Here is an 18,678-nt window from a genome sequence, read left to right as displayed (position 1 = left end):
AGAATACTAGAAAATAAGCAATCAAACTCGTTGTTTAAAAAAAAAACGACGCGATCATAAATTTTTAGTGATAAAAAACTTCAACCCTAAAATTAATTAAATAATAATTTAAATAAATTCAAAACTCTAGCATGATGAAATTATCCTTAAAATATAAAAATAATAAAAAGACTAAAATTGCTTTACTGATCCTATATCATTCATTGACGTAATGGATAACTATTAATTCCATTCGAACATTAATATCGAAAACATCAAAAACTATTGAATCCGTTGATTCATACATATATATCGAAAATAATTTTCTACAACCTATTAATTCAGCAGAATATCAAGAAATAGAAAAGTAAAATTCGTCGTTCCCAAAGAAGGAGATGGTGGCTAACTCCACAAGATCAACCTCTTTCTGATATCAACGGATGCAACAGAGATAATTATTGAATTTATTGATTCGCACATGAATACCAAAAGTAATCTTCTAAAACTTGTTGTTTCGAAGAATATTAGAAGATAAACAACCAAACTCGTTGTTCAAGAAGAAATGACACGACCATAAATTCTTATTGATCAAAAACTTCAACTCTAAAATCAACTAAACAATGATTTAAATAGACTCAAAACACTAACATTGCAAAGACGAAAATACCGTCAAAACTCTAGCTCAATAAAAATAATAAAAAAGACTAAAATTACTTTTATATTCCCGCATCATTCTCCCCATGGTAGAGAAATTTTGTCATTGAATTGCTAGTCATATCATCATTAGAAGTGTTGTCGACGCGTTGTTGTTTTTTCAATGTGACTACGCAAAAGACTATTGAATTTGTTAATTCACGCACGAATATCAACAATAATATTTTACAACCTATTAATTTAATAAAAATACTAAAATTGCTTTTATATTCCCGCATCATTCTTTCCATGGTGGAGAAAATTCGTCATCGAATTACTAGTCATATCATCATTAGAAGTATTGTCGACGCGTTGTTGTTTTTTCAATGTGAGTAATAAAAAGCTATTGAATTTGTTAATTCATGCACAAATATCAAAAATAATATTCTACAACCTATTAATTTAGCAAAATATGAGAATATAAAAAAGCAAAACTCGTCGTTCCTGAAAAATGAGAGTTCACCATGAATAATTAATGTTTGATTGTCGATGTGGTCGTCCCATCCAACATGATCCTCAAAACACTTAGCTTGGCTCAACCATACCAGTCAACTCAACTGTCATGCATTTCGCTCGACAATCTTTTCCTAATAGCATTCGAGTACTTACTTGGTTTGCTAGGAACAACCAATGTCTGATTGTCAATGTGGTCTTCCCATCTAGCATGATTTTCAAAATATTTAGCTCAGTCATACCAAGCGACTCAGCTAGGTCATATAAGACAGCTCAATCATATCAGATATCTCAACTATCCCAAGTAGTTTATTTTTTCTTTGTTTAATAATTTGAGATTATCAACTCAAGTCATTTTAATATATAACATTGAATTTAATTTTATGTATAATTTAAATTTAATATATTCCTGTATCTCTGGAATATCTGTAATATTTTTTATAAAGATAAACTAACTATGACATATATATTTCAGGATAGGGATAATATAGAGAACATAAAAGGCAACATTATAATTTTCTATATAATATTTTTTTATATTATTAAATTAAATTATAGATTTATACTTTAAAAAAACTTTTATATTTGTTTTTTAAATTTATAAGTCATAAAAAATTAAAAAAAATGAATAGAAATAAGTCTTATATATATGTAGATGGTTCCATCAAATTATCATATATATGAATATACAAATAGATATATAGTAGCAATTATAATTAAAATTAGTGTATAAATATTTTTAAATCCTTTAGTTACTTTAAAGAATGAGTTGATTCTAAGAGTTATAAATTCAAAGTTTAAATATATTTAATATCTTATAAGTTTTTCAAAAGAATGCACATTTTGACGTCCTAAAAAAAAGTGGTTGTGCCCACCCTTGAATGGTTGGTAGAATATTGTAATTTAATTATCCATATATATATATATATATACCATCACCATTCATTCATCCATATTACAACAATATTATTAAATTGTTATTTTTTACATTCAAATGTTGAACGATATATAACATATATATTCAATGTTAATCATGTGGACTAAAGATCAAATTAGGCACATGTAAAAAAGGTTATTAATTTAACATCATTTAATATACTTCAGATTTATTAAAAGCCCAAATTTAGAAATTAACAAGAAAGTAATTTGCATGACTTAACTTTCTACTGCATGACTCTTTCACCTAACATTCAGACCTAATTTTAAAAGTTGATTGTTATGGTTTTTAATTCCTTCAAATCCCTTGAGTCAAAGGAACTAGAATAGTAGAGATGGCTCTGTGGGGTGCCTTTTTGTAGGTTGAGTGGAACGTGATAACCTAACTTATTTTGCATCACAAAGTGATGTATGCTAGTATATATATATACGTCCGTGTGGTGGTGTTTCTCCATGCAGTTTATTAGCTGATTAATTAGGATTCACTTAACTGCGTAATTAGTGAGGGCTAAGAGAGGCCATTTAGTCAAAATGCCAAGTGCCTGTGTGACCGGAGGCAACGGCTACTTGGCGTCCGCCCTCATCAGGCAGCTGCTGGAGAAAGGCTACGCCGTGAACGCCACCGTCAGAGATCCAGGTTTAATTAACTCGTTAATTATATTATTTAGGTGTTATATTTTAATTAGTTTTTAATTAATCGGTAATTTCACGCGCAGGGAATGACCGGAAGGTCGGGCAGCTGAAGCAGATGCAGAGTCTGGGGACGTTGACCATTTTCCGTGCGGATCTGGAGGAGGAAGGCAGCTTCGACGAGGCGATCAACGGCTGCGATTACGTCTTCCTCGTCGCAGCTCCGGTCAAAATAATGTCGGAGAATCCCGAGGTCAACTACCACGATTAAAAATATATATTAATTAAAATTCATTAAAAATAGCATCTAGATTTTTTAAAATATTTTTTAAAAAATATAATTTACAGGAGGAGTTGATAAAACCAGCCACCAAAGGGATGTTGAACATGCTTAAATCATGCGTCAAGACAAAGGCAACGCTGAAGCGAGTCATTTTGACGTCATCCGGCGCAGCAGTCTCCGTCAACAAGCTCGAAGGAGTTAACCTAGTGATGGACGAAGAAGCATGGTCGGATCTTACGTTTCTCACCACTACGAAACCTCGAACTTGGGTAATTAGCTAATTCATTAATTAACAATATTAAACAATTATTATTTAATACTTGTATAATATTAACATTCAAATAAGCAGTATTAATAATATAGTGTTGTATAAAATATGCGTGTAGGGATATTCGGTGTCCAAGGTGCTGGCGGAAAAAGAGGCCATAAAATATGCGGAAGAAAACGAACTGAGCCTAGTGAGTGTGATCCCGGCACTCATCGTGGGGCCTGCCATAGGTTCAGAGTTGGGTCACAGTACGCAGCTGAGTCTGTCCTTGTTATCGGGTAAAGAATTTCAATTTTTATGAATTTTATTTATTTAATTATTTAACATAAACAGTTAAAAATATTGTTATTTTTTGGGCAGGAAACGAAGGTATGATTCGCGGACTCCGGCTGATGCAGTGCCTCTCTGGCTCGACCTCAATCGTCCACGTGGAAGACTTGTGCAGGGCCCACATTTTCGTCGCGGAGGAAAAATTCGCTGTCGGAAGGTACATCTGCTGCGCCGTCAACACTAGTCTGCCGGAGCTCGCATGCTTCCTCCGTATGCGGTACCCGCAGCACCGTCTGACTACAGAGTAATGAATTATTTAATTAAGTAAACAAATTATTTCTTTTGCGATTTTCTTTATTTTTTTCCTATGCTATTTTATTTTATTTTAATAATATATAATACATAAATGTAGCTGTTCTGACTTGCCCAAAGAGTCCAAGGTGGTGTTGTCGTCGGAGAAGCTCATCAAAGCCGGGTTTGAGTTCAAATACAATAAGCTCGAGGACATTTACGACGATATCATTCGCTCCGCGGAAGCCGTGGGATTCCTCACTCCAATTGATAATGGATTAACAAAACAGCAACTTTGTCATCCGAATACCAATTCGACTACACCCGTGAAGACAACTACGAATGGATTAACAGAAGATCAAAATAATGAATAAGATCTTAAGAGATGAGACAATAAAAGTAAGGTAGAATGAATAATGTGCGTCTTGTTATGGATTATTAGTGTTGAGTGATCTGTATTACCCGTCATCTGCACGCTAAGTGTTATCTTTAATATAATGAAGTTGATTATTTTATCTTACCGTTATACACAGTTGATATCATCCAAATGAATGCTCATTCCTAGATCTTGTAAGAAAATTTATGATCCCGAGGCAATGGTATCACAGTAAAACATTTAGGTTGTCATCCAGATATATTTGTAGGAATTTTTCTTTAAATAAAGAGCTCAATCGATGTTGGGCTTTGGGCGTCTGATTGGCCCGTTAGGGGTTTCCCCCGATTGTGCCGCCGATCGTTCGCACTGCGAATTAGGGTTTTTGATTGGGTTTGGACCATCATTGGCAGGTGATTCGGATGATGTGTGCTTTAGAAATGCTCGTAGGGAGGCAGAGCATTACAGTGCGAGGTTCAGTCAGACGTTGGAGGAGCGCGAGCCCCATCTTCCACTGGAGGAAACTCAACGATGGGTTGTTGTCTCATTTGCAGTTATGATTTCTGTCTGATTGATTTGCAGTCATAGTCAATCTCCATTTTGATATATTTAAGTAAATTTCCTGAGTTGCATGTATTTTGATTCTTCAATCCTTCATTTTTTTACTTATCTATTTCTTAGTTAAACTTTCCATATCTTGGGGATTTTGATTCTTGATCATCAATAATTGAAAATGCAAATGGCCAATTTGGGCTCCTTGTTCCTATATGCCATTGTTCTCGTAATATTTGGTATACACCTCTTTGAAAATGGGTCAGTTTCTCTTTCATAACCTCAGGGCTCAGGATTAAACTTAGAAATACCTTTTTTAAAAAATAAAAAATAAAACCATGCGTCTCTTTATCCTGGAAGCGTAAAGTTCAAATTAGTAAGATCAACTTGCTCGGTTGCATGCCAGTGATAGAAAACCTTATGGAGTATGGACAATTTCCTTTGCAGACCAACTTGATGGGCAGTATGCTCTCTTTACTAAGTAAATAGCGATAAAATAATGATTTATCAACTCTCTTTTGAACTGGAATAGTTTCTTTTTTCTAGTTTGCATATTTTGATTTCAGCAATTATAATTTATATCTAATGGAACTATGCAAGCAGGATGCAGTTGATTGTCCTGAATAGATTGTCTCATTTCATGTTTTCAAATCCCTACCCGAGGAGGTGATAAATTATTGTCTAGATTTGTTCTGTGGGATAAAAACTATATTTGAATTTTTATGACTTGTCTTATAATCTGGTTTATCATCTACAAAGTCTGCTTCAGCATGTATTCTGACTTGACAATGGTGCATGATTAGTTCTCAATAAGTTGGGAATTTATTTTAACTACTTTGTCTGTATGCGATTCTTTTGTAGGAACCATAGCAACGATACTTTTGTTCTCACTTCTCAGTTGTTTGGCAATTTGGCACATCATTATTGCAACGTTCAGTATCATGCCAGCAACTGGCTTGTTAATTCATCCTTTGAATAGTATGATTGCTCATATTTACCAGTTCACCTTCTTTTAGTAGGCTTGAGGACTCCATTATGCTTATCTTCAGGTGAAGTTTACCAATTTTTTTTTCTTGAGAAGCAGTCCATTTTTTGGACATACCACAAAAATTACAGCCAGACTGGCGGAATGGTGATGGTCTATCTGCTTATATTCATCATTAGCGGCTTGTTATACTCTTCAATGAAATCTACATCATGATCATCAATCACTGACTCTATTCAGTTCAATGAGTCTATTTTACTCAAGTTCGAGTATGTTTTAACATTGGTGCCCCACCCAATCTCAAGTATATTCAACTACTTATCCTAAAAAACTAACCTCATTCGCTGCTGCTGTTTTTAAGTTTGCCTTTATTTCATTTTAAAACAGTATGGTCTGGATCTTCTGTTTGCAAAAAAAACTCACATGAATTTGTTAACAAGTACTCAAAAGAGCCTGAGTGAGCTGAACTTAGGTGAAGACTTGGTGCTCTAGGCAATGAAATCAGGATCAGAGTAAGATCCTTTCTGATTTGTATACTTGTTCTCAGATTTCACGCCGCTAAGGTTTGACTCATGCAGGCACATTATCCCAAGAGGAGTGGGATTTGGCATTCGTGTTGAGGAAGGTGACTGATAAACAACATCGACAAAAGATTCATTTCAATCTTTGCAAAAATGATGTTTTTTTGCTCAGAGAGGCCAGCCAAGTTCAATTAGGAGGAACAGCAGAACAAACAAAAGGAAAAATGTACATAACGGAGATGACATAGACTTTATCAGTAGCTGATGTGATTCTCAACTTCCACCTTGCCCTTTGAACTCACTAGCAAGCAAATAAGCAACTCGATTTGAATCTTTCAACTTCATGTTTCTAAAGGATTATTATTTTCTTGCACAACTTGAAGTGAACAATCTAGATCAGACCATTTGTGCGTTTGTATGGATTGGTTTGTGTAATTGCCATGAGTTAATTATTAAAGTCTACACATTTTCTTGTTAGGTGCCTAAACCATTTGGCATTTTTGTGCATTAATTTGTTTCAAAAGATGTTTGTATGCTTCTGCTCTACCTACAAACTGATATAACTAGATTTTAAGAGAACACCTTGTATTAGTAGGTGAAAATTCAAAAAAAATTCCATTAAGTTTTACATTTTTTTTCCTTTTATCATCTTATTCCTTTGATCTTACTTAACAATTGTATGGTACATGAATATGTAAGATGTATTTTTTTTCCCACTTTGGTGTTTGAAGTCTAAGAAACTTCAATTTTATTAATTTGCATATGAACACTTGTGATAAGGTAAAGGTGATCTTTTTAAGCTTTAAAGGACATCATGAGACATGCCACTCTCCAGACTCTTCTTCTTCGAGTGGATGCCAACCTGAACTGCTTTAAGCCTTTAACGCGTACACGAGCATCATAAATAATGACCTTAAATTAAGGGAAAAAATTAGCACTACCAAATCATGATTTGGTTTGACTTCTCCAACCTAGGAAGACTTTTTTCCTACCACTTTTGATAACTGCTGCTTGGAGTCGTCGGTGGTGGTGCGTTGACTTTCATTGACATTTGGAGGACCCCCATCTATAAAGTAACGGTAGGTCTTAGGTTACAGTCGTAAGGTGGCATTCGAATAGAAGATCTAGTGGAAACCGTGTTGATCCAAAATAATGTTAAAAGTTTTCGTTAATTGTTTACATATAATTAGTATCCTAATTTGTCCTTGTTGTACGAGTCAACTCCACCATTTAAACAAGTTTCATGTCTCGTGAGATTGACAGTTCTACTAGATATAATACTTTTTTTATTTATTTTAATAAAAAACTGTAAGTAATGGAAATTCAATTTATCTAGTTCATCCTTTATTTACGTCTCACTCTTAGTTTATCCTTTCCAACAATTTATATTTTGCTCATATTATTTACCATACAAAAACTTTTATTTTTCCGGTTTGAATTGCAAAAAGATATTTTTATACTTTTTACGATGTGAGATAATTTTTTATTCATAATAAGAAGGATAAAACTAACTAACTATTTATTATATAATCTCTCTTTTTAACACACCATTTGCAAACTACCTTGTAGAACATACATTATTTTTCAACTTATAAAGTTATTTTTGTAAATTCAGATAAATTTAAAATATGAAATATCTCATTTGCCCATCTTATACCATAAAGTATTTCAAAAAATAGAAACTTTCTTAGTAAATCGTGCTGTATTGGGGGAGAAAAATAAAATAGGGCTAGGGCCACGTTCTGTAACCAACGACTAATGACACGACACGGATTTGTGCTAATTTTTTGGATTCGGAGGAGCACGCGTCGCGATCGCCTCACCTTTTGACTCGTGGCTCAAACTGCGGGGCCTTGCCGTCACCGGCACGCGTGCTCTGGTCGGGACCCACGTTGACCCACAGTCGTATCTGATGACGTCAGGTCAGCGTGGGTGGCGCTTTCACATATCAATATACGTATTTAATTATTTTCATTTACTTCATTAATTAACGTCATTAGACGTCCTCTGCAACGATAACATTAAACAGAATGACAGTTTTTTTTTTTATTTACGAGACATAGCTGAGTTGGTTACAACATAGCAGAATTACAGAAGAGAGTAAAGATTCGAATCCTAGCGAAGTCAGATAAAATCCTCCTGCGTCGTGACCAATATAATTGCAGTTTCTTGATTTACCTCTTCACAGATGGTCATGGGGCCGACCGTGTGGGGTCGTTAAGGTGGCAGATTCCACCTTTATGCAAAAGAATGATATTTTTTTTTTACCTCGGACATAACTGAGTTGGTTACGACAGAGCAAACTTATAGATGAGGATAAAGGTTCGAATCTTGACGAAGTCGAGCAATATTCTTTTCCGTTGTAATCAACTGCAGTTTCTCAATTTACCTCCTCACGAATGATCATGAAATCGACCGTGTGGGACTGCTGAGATGGCGGATTCCATCTTTTACAGAAAAAAAATAATTTATTTTTATGGAAGACAGACGAGAAACAAATCATGTTGCATAATGTCTATTTATTGATCATAATTACACAATATGGCACGTTGTGAAGAAAAAAACCAAGGGAAAAAGTTATAATTAGCATGAGTCTTAATTAATGGCTTATATATAGCTAGCTAACCAAGAGCTCCATTAGGGATTGTTTTTCAGACATTGGTTTTTTGATAATCAAATGTCTGTTGATATTTAATTCGTTTAAGTCAGATTTAAATATTTAATTATGTTTGATAATCTACCAAAATAGGTTCTATTTTCATGATCATTAACAATAGCATGCTTTACATCCACCAAGAATGTTAAATCCGAGTCTCCGGTGATAGAGCGGTATATATACTCATATAATGAGAGTTTGATATTCTTGTAGGACATATCAAATGTTCACGATGCTTAAATTACTCACGATGTTAAGCCGTCCGTCATGATTATCTATATTTTTCGAATTTACTTGGTAGTCGGTATGTGGAGTCAGACCGTCCACTAACAAGATTAATCGGATTGTACGAGCTGATACCTGAGTTAAAAAAATATTAAATCCAAGAATCTATGGTAGGTCAAAAGGCAAGGGTAGTACTGTTATGAAGGATAGGAAAGACTGATGTAAAGGCCTCTTTAGGTATTGATAAAACTTATACCAAGACACATGATCTGGTGAAGGGTGCCTACATCATTCATCCACAAATCTTAGAATAATTTTAGGTGAATCACAAAACACCAAATTAAAAATTAAATTAAGCACATGATATCACTAAAAAAAATATTTTCATTCTATTTTTTTTATACTATCACTAAACAATCACATATTATATCTAAATGAAGACGTTTATAATTATAACTAAACATATACCCCTAAATTGTGATTAATTCTTTTTGCCACACCTATAACCATAACCTTTTTTTGTAGGATCTTTATCTCTTTAGACTAATCAATTTCACCTTGACTTCATGTGTGTGTGTCTATATCTTCTCGTTGTATAATTTCTTAAATAATTTGATTTATATATATAGGGGAAAATCAATTAAAATTTACATATTTTGCATAATTTAATGAATTATATATCTATATTTCTCACCACAAAGAAAGATATCTTATATATTGCAATGGTAAAACAACTAAATGGATGAGGATTCGAATTCTATTAAGGATGAATTTTGAAGGTCAACTTCATCGAAATGCGAGATTTATCCTCTGACTGAATAACTAGGAACCCTCACGGTGATTTCTCCACAGATAAAAATAATTCCACAGAAATTGCGTCGTCCCACTCCTTATATATATATTTATATATCTTCAGCTGTGCTCATCCAACCAAACCTACTCCACCAACTCTTCACCTGATGATCAACAAGCAGATTTCAGATTATTAATTAGTTGTTGATCCTAACATCAACACATCTCCATGGCAGACCAGTTCCAAGCAGCAGCACCAAGTTGCACCAGCACCAGCACCACCTGGTGGAGAACTCCCACTACCACCGGCTTCGACATCGGCTCCCGATCCGATGAGTCCCCCGCCTCCATCTCCAGCAGCTCCATCACCTTCCAGGACATCCAAAGCAGCTCCCATGTCTCAGCCCCCATGTTACTTGACATGGATTTAGGCCTCTCTTCAGACTGGAACCAGCCTTTCTTGTAAACAACCATATATCATTTTTCCTTAATGAATTCTAATCAAATGATCGTATGATCAGTAGTTATTAGTGTTCTTTTGCAGTAGCAGCAGCAGCAGCAGTGGAAGAGCTCAAGAACACCAAAACAGCTTCCAGGCCTTGATGCAGGAGGACGTGATCTCGAGGCCAAATCTAGAGCTCAGCCAAATCCAGAATATCGGTTGCTTTGCATCCGATAACTTGATTAACAGCGGGCTGCCTTCGATTGACTATGAATCGATACTGCAAAATTCTGAAGTAAGATTAGCACAGTTCATGAAGGCTTCACCTTCGCCTCCAAAGCAACAACTGCAGTTCTCTAATGAGACTACCTTTTGGAATCCATCAGCGAGTAGTAGTATTAGTACTGCAACCAATCAGGCACGTTCAATGATCCTCCAAAACCAAACCTCAAGTTTCAGTAATAATCATTTCAAGGTCAGAAATTAATCTGAACAAGTACAGATTTGAGATTAATCACGGGTGTGTTTTATGTTTAAACACGTATATATATTTTTATGTAGAATAATGTTCCAGGCCTTGGGGTGTCATCGTCCATGGTGAAGAGAAGTGGCAGTGAGCCAGCACTCAAGAAGCCAAATTTAGTGACTCCATCGCCATTGCCAACTTTCAAGGTAAATCTCTTATCTATGTGCGACTTGCATATATAAAACAAGGCATGATCCAACGAATTGTTATTTGTCGTTTTATTTTCCAGAACTTTAATTTGTTGATGGGATAACATTGTGTAGATACAGGTGAGAAAAGAGAAGTTGGGAGACAGAATCACTGCCCTCCAGCAAATGGTTTCGCCTTTTGGAAAGGTGAGCAAGCTTTCCCTTGAGCTTTCGAACATGAATTTCTTTCTCCATCCAATTCTTTACACTTTAAACTATAGTTTTCATACTTGCATATCTTGTTCAATCGCCTCTTAATTTCTGGTTTTCCTCCTTCCGTAGACCGATACTGCATCAGTACTCCACGAAACGATAGAATACATCAAGTTCCTTCATGACCAAGTTCAGGTAATCAAAAACTCTCTCAAACAAACAAAACTTAAATTCTCATAGATTGATATTATCACTGCATATAAATCTTTCCATCTGTTTTTGAACATCTACATGTAATGTGTTTTAGGTTTTAAGTGCTCCCTACTTAAAGAACAGCCATCAAAACCAGCAAATAAAGGTAATTATTTATTGATTTTTTTTATGAGGCGTAATGATGGTTTGAATTTTGATATGAAACATGGATATGCAGAGCTTGCAGAAATCAACAGAAGATTGTGAAGCACCACAAAATGATCAAGATCTCAGAAGCCAAGGGTTGTGCCTCGTTCCGATCTCAAGTACTTTTCCTGTTGCCAATGACATCCCTACTGATTTCTGGAACACAACATTTATAGGCAATTTTAGGTAGGTAATTAATTAGATTGTGTAATAAGAGGAAGGACAGGAAGAATATTTAGCCATAGAGAAGTTAAGAAAATGACTCAATAACTACATTCTGATACTTTTAGTACACGGGAAGGAAAGAACAGCAGTGGTGATCTAAGAAAAGGAAGAACAGGGAATAAATATATGTTTTTTTTGAGAATTAATGATGCGAGGATGGAAATGGAGGAATAATTCATGGTTGTAGGGGATTGAATATGGCAGATTGCTGTTGGATGGTGACCTGTGGAAAAGGAACTTGGCACCACTTCTTTCTTTCTTTTCTAAAGAAATACTATTGTCTAAGGGAATAATGATCAATAAGAACAAGTGTGTGGTCTCTGTGATGGCTCAACTTTTATTAATTTATTAATATTATTTTGAAAATAAAAAGATTTTCAGTCTACAGTGTAATTATTATTATTCTGATGTCTCAGTGGAAGTCAGAGGGTAAACCAGTCTGCTCGCTCGCTTTTGTCTCTCTGAAGGAGAGCTTTCAGTTGACTCACTTGCCGCCCATGCTTAATTTTAATTTGTGCTGTCCACAGCATCACCATCACCATCGCAGTCTCAGTGTGTAGCATTCGTTTTGGATAGGTGTGAGCAAGGTTAATTAAACCTAAACGTAAAATTAATTAGGTTAGGTAATTAGGTTTTAAGATCACTAATACCAGATTAATTGACACTGGGAGATAGTGGTGATGTTAGATTCTGATCGTTTGTTCGTCTCTGCCTCCTTGACGGTCCCACTGCCCATTATCGTTTGTCTGTCTTCCCAAATATGCAACGACAGAGAAGAATGATTTTCTTCAAGGCAGTGATGAAGGTGTCTTCGTTAGCTAATTTGGCATTTGATTTGGTTGCTGTCGCGGCTTTCTCTCTCTCCTCGCAAGGTAAGAGAAGGAAGAGTGGTTGGCGTTTTCAAGCGTGGCCAGCTCCTGGCCCTGAGAGAGAGAGAGGAGAGAGAGAGCAGCGGAAAGCGAAGTTGCATGTTGAGCGATGGTGAAAGAGTGCTCAGTGGGTTTTGTGCCCCAGCAAGAGAGTGCTCTGTAGGTTCCATCTTCCATGGCTCGACGAGCAGGCGAAAGGATGGTTGAACATTCCAGCGCAGGAGAAGAAGAAACTTTAAGCACATAAAAATGGACAAGTTGAGCCAAATTTGATTGTGCTCGAACTTATTTCTTTATTAGAGAGAAGATTGCCCCTATACTTAAATTATTTAAATAATAATCTAATCAGTAAAATTTATCATACAAGAGATTTTAAACTGTATTGGTAAGATATATCAAAAATGATAAACACCATATCATAAATATGTATGTGGATTATAAAATTTAAAGAGTAGACAAGTTTATATATAAATCTATACGTGACTAATGATGAATTATGATCATGAACGTTAATTAAATAAATTGCCTACAATTATTCAAGTTTATTTATTTATATATTTTTTTAACTCAAACAAACATTTAACTCTCACTAATCTGAGTATGGAATTTATTGACAATAAATTGTTCAATTGCAACCACAATGAAAGAAACAAATATTTTGTAAGTATCACAATTTATCACCACAGTTTCGCAAATGCAATACTAACATAGTTCTTTCAACTCACATTTATAGTGCTCGTTAGCCATTATGAGACAACACAGTGACTTGAAACAAGACAAGACTTCAAGGCGCCTTAGGTATGCACGAATAGAATGAAACCACTTCAAACTGTCCATCCAAACAGTGAAATGGAAATGCAGAAGGATGAATCATTCTCAATTCACTCCATTCCACCGTACCGAATGTACACAGATTTTTGTGTCATACTATCCACTCAAGCACTTGGAAAGTACATAATCCCAAGGCTTTAACAAGCAAAACTAATATGATATCCAAATATATGGGCCAACAAAAACTCACATGTTTGGCCCAAGGTATGATGACTAAGGTGGTGGAGGGAACCATAGCCCAGAGGGATCTATATACAATTGGAGCACCCAATCCATCCATTGCATTTTACCTGTTAAAAGAACAAGAAATTGTACGCAACAGAAAGGAAATTCTCAACTTCATCAGTTTAAAGATTAGTTTAAATTTTTTTAGCTTGCAAGATTTGCCCAAGCACTGCTGATTGAAAAAGCTCATTACTATTGAGAAGTCAGAAAACATAAGAGTGAATCAACACATGGACTATGTTCACTTGGCTCAATTAGTTAGAGATAGAAAATATCATGGAGCATATATCCCATATAGCATTCAAATGAGACCTGTTTGTGATTGGTATTGATTAGGAGATGAAGTAAAAAAAAGGATACATCATTCACTAGCTCAATTAGTAATACAAAGTATCTATAAAACATATCATGGAGTATATGTATGAGGATACATCTTTCAAATGAGAGAATGTTTTTGGTTGGTATTGTATAGGAGATGAAGTAAAAAAGGTAACGAAGGCAAAGATGTGAGGGGTACATTAGGAGTTTGTTGCTCTAAGCATGTAATTGTAGAAAGATAAAATGAATCAACTAGTTCACAAAAAATACAGTGAACCTTTTGGCTCACTTAATTTGTGCTCAGATATATAACCAAAAAGGTCTTCATTATCAGGTGTCTGATAACCCTGCTACTTATTCCAAAAAACTTAGCCTTTCCCTTGAAGGGAGTGGCCATAATATAGACTTGAACAGAAACATAGGAAGATCAATATTGCATAGAAATTGACTTAAAAAGGAAAAGAAAGAGGCTCAGCATCAAGCAGATCAATATTTCTTAAACTGAGTATGTTATTTCATCATCATCATATCATTTTTATTCCCATATTACCCAATCGTCTTATGTCTTTAACCCTTTATCTCTTTCTCTGAAAAAAGAGTTAGGCAAACAACAGAACTATTCTCACCTTTCTGTCCTTACTATTTTTCTTCTCCAGTCAAGTCCATTACTAACTATTATTCTATCTCTTCAAAATATGCCAAGTAGTGATCCTAATATGAACATGGAATAGAGCAAAAAAGAAATTGCATTCTTAGTATGATGAACAATACAGGATTACCTTTTCAGGTCTCAGGAAAAAATCAGCTTATTGCAATTGAAGTTTACTTACCATAGTCTAACACTCATCTCAAATGGGTTGATTCCATGAGTAGTTGTATGAAGAAATAAATAGTTAACTAGGTATACCTAGTTTATGTGTTTAGTTTTGATGATCTGGGATATTGCAGCTTGCCTCTAATAATATTTTCTTTGTTAAACAGAGACAAGTTTCTTCTTACAGCACCAGCAACTACTGTCTGTTTTGTCACAGCTACATTTGTTTGGGATTTTGGTTTGTTGATCTCACTTGCAGGCTTCCCAATTTTGTTTGAAGCTAAAACCTGCAAAATATTATAAAAGATAAAAGGATATTGAAAATGGTTAATATGCAAGTAAAGATGGTGATATGGAACCTAATAGTATAACCTTGGGCTTTGATTCTTTTCGTGCAATAGTTTGATGCTGCGAATGTTGAACTCTATGTTTACTCTTCTTTTCATGCACCTTTGGTAGACCAGCTACTGCCTTCTTACTTTCATTGTCCCTTCCATTTTTTGCTGAATTAGTAGAATGAGCATTCTCAAGTATGCTTCCAAGGCTGTTAGAAGAACCAACACTGGATTTTCCGGATGAAGAATTGCGCTTGTGCAAGAGATCTTCACTCTTGTTTATTTCTTTTTTGGAGCATAATGTGTTCCTATTGCCTGCCAAGTTTGGCTTGCTAGTGCTGCTAGCAGCTTTGAAGGCTATCCTCGTAGTTCCTCTCTTAGGAGTGCTTCTTGTAAATCCAACACTCACCTTGGATCTTAAATTCTGATACTTAGACATGACAGTGCTTGATGAGGCCTTTCCAGATATAATTTTCGTTTCAGTAATGCAGCTTTTGCTATCAGTCAGTAAGCACTCAGATGGTGTTCTTGATAATGAGCATATCGTGATTGTGCTTCTTGAGGTCTTATGACCAAGATCTTTCTTTATTTCTGTCAGCAAACTTGTTGCACCCAATTTCCTAGGGCGTTAAACAATCATCAAATTAAAGAGCTGTGAAAACATTCAGAAACATCTTCACTAGGATAATGCATCACGGCATACTAATACCTAACAGGGTGTTGTTTAGCAGTGGACTCACACTTACTCTCCAACCACTTTCTGCTCTTGTAATGCTTGCCTCTAGATCGCGAGACAGAGTCCGGAACCTCAGGAGAGTGGCATCGCAAATTATGCAATCTCTCTTTATTCTTGCCATGAAGGGATTTCTTCAGTTTCTGAGATGGCATTTGATGGATCCTGAAACAAATGCACTGCTAATTCAGTAGGCTATCCATGGCAAAACTGAGTATAACCTTAGATATGAGGGAAGCTTACGAATGTGGTACCAAAAACCAAGCACCGTCACTGCCAACACCAAAACAGGTAGTGTTATTCATATAGATAATAGTTAATAATGGTGAAATAAACTAAAAATTAGACTGCTCACATGTCTTCTTGGTCCATGAGTAGAGCTTCCATTTTAAGGTCTGCCCACATCGGGGCTTCGATTTCTTCCTGGAATACATTGCTGGCCATGAAAATTTGGTAAAAGCAGAATAAAACATACAGAGACCAGAGATGCAAGACCTAGAATTCGTGTCCCAATCAAAATGACACACACACAAAAAAAAAAACATGATCTTGTGATTCCAAGCCTAGCGTTTGGCAAAAACAGTCAGATAAATGCAGGATGTTTTTAGAAAAACTTTATGATGTGGAATCAAAATCCAATCCCAATCAATCACAGAGTCGATGATAAGGCTCAGAGGTTCGTACCAAAAACGCCCAGTGATCGACAGCATCACTTTTGTTGCATTCGATCGCCGCTGCCTTAGCCACAGAAGATCTGCCCTTCTCCTCCTTCAGACCCATCTCTCCTGCCCTCCACTTCGCTCTCCGCTCTCTAGCTGCCTTCGGGCGCACACTGGACCGTTCGGATTTGGGAGGGCAACTCGAATTCAAAGAAAAACGACGACAACCTAGCACGTGTAAGTCATGTGACATGTTTATATATATTAAGTCGATTCCAGAGAAAATTAAATCAAGGGGTGATTTGGGTAAAAGTCGGAGTTGTTTATTGTAAAAACATAAAGTCGGAGTTGTTTATTGTAAAAACATAAAAACACGAAAATTACAGGCTCAATCTCACACTCGAACTCTCGAAGCGATAATTAAGTAGACGATTGGTCCTTGGGATTATTTAGAACACTGTGCGACCTCCCCAGCATCTGCCGCTTCCTCCTATCGATGAAATCCTTAGCCCTCTGGTTTATGTCCGTTATCGCCCTCGAAAGCTTGGTCGGCCGAGCCTTCTCCGCCGCCGGTGGATGACTCTCCTTCGCCTCCCTCTTCGACGGTGCCCTCTTCTTGAGAGCCTCGACTTGGATCTCCTCACGCTTCTCTTTTATGGTCACGGACTTCTTCGCCGTCGCCTTCTTCGAACCGGTCTCCGGCGAGGCCTCCCCCTGCACCTCGACGAAGCGACCGTGGATGGTGACCGGAACCCGCTTGTCGTCTTCTAGCTGCGGGCTCGGGGAGAAGGTGTCGGCGAGGAAGCGACGGAGCCTCTGGCGGATGCCGGGTGGTGGCGGCGCCGCCGTGCTGTTTCTGCTTGCTTCCATGATCGAGAAGCAGACGCAGTTGTGGACAGCAAAGACAGAGTTGTATTTGAAGACTTAAGGCAGAGATTGATGGAAAGGAATGAACGAATCCACCTTCGGTGAAGAATCCATTCCTTTGCTCTGCAGCTGAACCAAAGAATTCACCTTTTTTCCCGTGAAAGAATTAAACTTTAATAAAAAAATTAATTCCATAAAAAGTTATTCGTTTAGATTTGATTGCCTTGCATTAAATATTGGGATCTTTTTGCATGCAAAAAAGAAAGAAACTGTTCAGGATTCCGACTGATCTCTATTGCCATTGATATTGACTGAGACAGAAGGGGCTTTCCGATAGAGCATTGTCGTTCAGATGCTCTGTTTTCCGATCTCTGTCGCCGTTAATCGAACATTACCTTTTTTTCTCATTCGAGTCTCCAGGAGAGGGTGCTTTGTTTTCCGATCTCCATCACCATTCATCTTCACTGAAACGGAAGGGGATTTCACCCCAAGAACATCAGCTTTCTTTCGCCGTGCGGATGCTCTGTTCTCCGCTCTGCATCGCCAATAATTTCACTGAAACATAAGAGGATTTCTTCCCTACAACATTCCCTTTCTTTTCCTCCGCTTCAAGAACCTTTCTTCCAGGAGAGTCGACGGGAACCTTCACAGGAGAAGCCACGGCACCAAGTTTGCTGCGAGCGCAAATGGTAACAGGAACTCGGGAATCTTCTTCTCTCGCATAACTGGTTTGTAACACTGTAGAATGAGATTGCTCTGCTTCATTCGTGTCGGCCGTTGATTTACTCTTCCACTGTGCAGTGCGACTCTTTTGTTCAAATCCCATGATTTAATATTGTTATTTCAAGATTTGAATTTTCATCCTCTTCTGCAACTCTGTTTCGTCGTAACCAACTTAGTTATATTCCAAGGCTCCATAATTGTATTTCTATTACAAATATACTTATCTTCTGCTCTGTTATAATCAACTCAACTATTCAGCTATGTTCAGGATTTCTATTACAGGTGTACTTATGTTCATATAACCACTGGTTAGTAAACCTATGGGAAAGCTACTGATGAATACAAAGGTTAATTGCTATTTTTAATTGATAAAATATAAATTAATAGTGTTATAAAAATAGATTTTTTTAAAAAAAAAGTCTTACTTGGGCCGGCCCATTTGACGCTCTTATCTCTCGTGGGTC

At 36.4% G+C, this 18,678-nt stretch overlaps 4 protein-coding genes across 4 annotated transcripts; 3 read left to right on the top strand and 1 right to left on the bottom strand.

Moving 5' to 3' along the window:
* Positions 1–2,525: 2,525 nt before the first annotated feature.
* Positions 2,526–4,272, top strand: LOC141841748 (anthocyanidin reductase ((2S)-flavan-3-ol-forming)-like). The gene is made up of 6 exons (XM_074729950.1): positions 2,526–2,698; positions 2,778–2,944; positions 3,040–3,243; positions 3,361–3,520; positions 3,603–3,816; positions 3,925–4,272. The coding sequence occupies exons 1-6, from the start codon at positions 2,593–2,595 to the stop codon at positions 4,175–4,177; spliced, it is 1,104 nt and encodes a 367-aa protein (XP_074586051.1). The 5' UTR covers positions 2,526–2,592; the 3' UTR covers positions 4,178–4,272.
* Positions 4,273–4,477: 205 nt separating this feature from the next.
* On the top strand, positions 4,478–6,610 carry LOC141825806 (uncharacterized). The gene is made up of 4 exons (XM_074713156.1): positions 4,478–4,711; positions 6,206–6,225; positions 6,292–6,338; positions 6,407–6,610. The coding sequence occupies exons 1-4, from the start codon at positions 4,478–4,480 to the stop codon at positions 6,427–6,429; spliced, it is 324 nt and encodes a 107-aa protein (XP_074569257.1). The 3' UTR covers positions 6,430–6,610.
* Positions 6,611–10,136: 3,526 nt separating this feature from the next.
* LOC141845894 (transcription factor bHLH112-like) lies at positions 10,137–12,120 on the top strand. The gene is made up of 7 exons (XM_074733900.1): positions 10,137–10,369; positions 10,452–10,824; positions 10,911–11,021; positions 11,139–11,210; positions 11,346–11,411; positions 11,524–11,574; positions 11,647–12,120. The coding sequence occupies exons 1-7, from the start codon at positions 10,137–10,139 to the stop codon at positions 11,803–11,805; spliced, it is 1,065 nt and encodes a 354-aa protein (XP_074590001.1). The 3' UTR covers positions 11,806–12,120.
* A 2,875-nt stretch (positions 12,121–14,995) lies between these two features.
* Positions 14,996–16,745, bottom strand: LOC141825790 (uncharacterized). The gene is made up of 6 exons (XM_074713155.1): positions 16,650–16,745; positions 16,321–16,388; positions 16,209–16,238; positions 15,942–16,130; positions 15,270–15,852; positions 14,996–15,184 (listed from the first exon to the last, which is right to left on the bottom strand). Exons 1-6 carry the CDS (start codon positions 16,743–16,745, stop codon positions 14,996–14,998), a joined length of 1,155 nt encoding a protein of 384 aa, XP_074569256.1.
* Positions 16,746–18,678: the final 1,933 nt, after the last annotated feature.

Source organism: Curcuma longa, chromosome 1, assembly GCF_044706935.1.
Source record: "Curcuma longa cultivar G26 ecotype Majalengka, Jawa Barat chromosome 1, ITB_CL_G26_1.1, whole genome shotgun sequence".
Lineage (NCBI taxonomy): Eukaryota > Viridiplantae > Streptophyta > Magnoliopsida > Zingiberales > Zingiberaceae > Curcuma > Curcuma longa.
The sequence above is the reverse complement of the archived record's forward strand: the minus strand, read 5'-3'. Positions and strand labels throughout refer to the sequence as shown.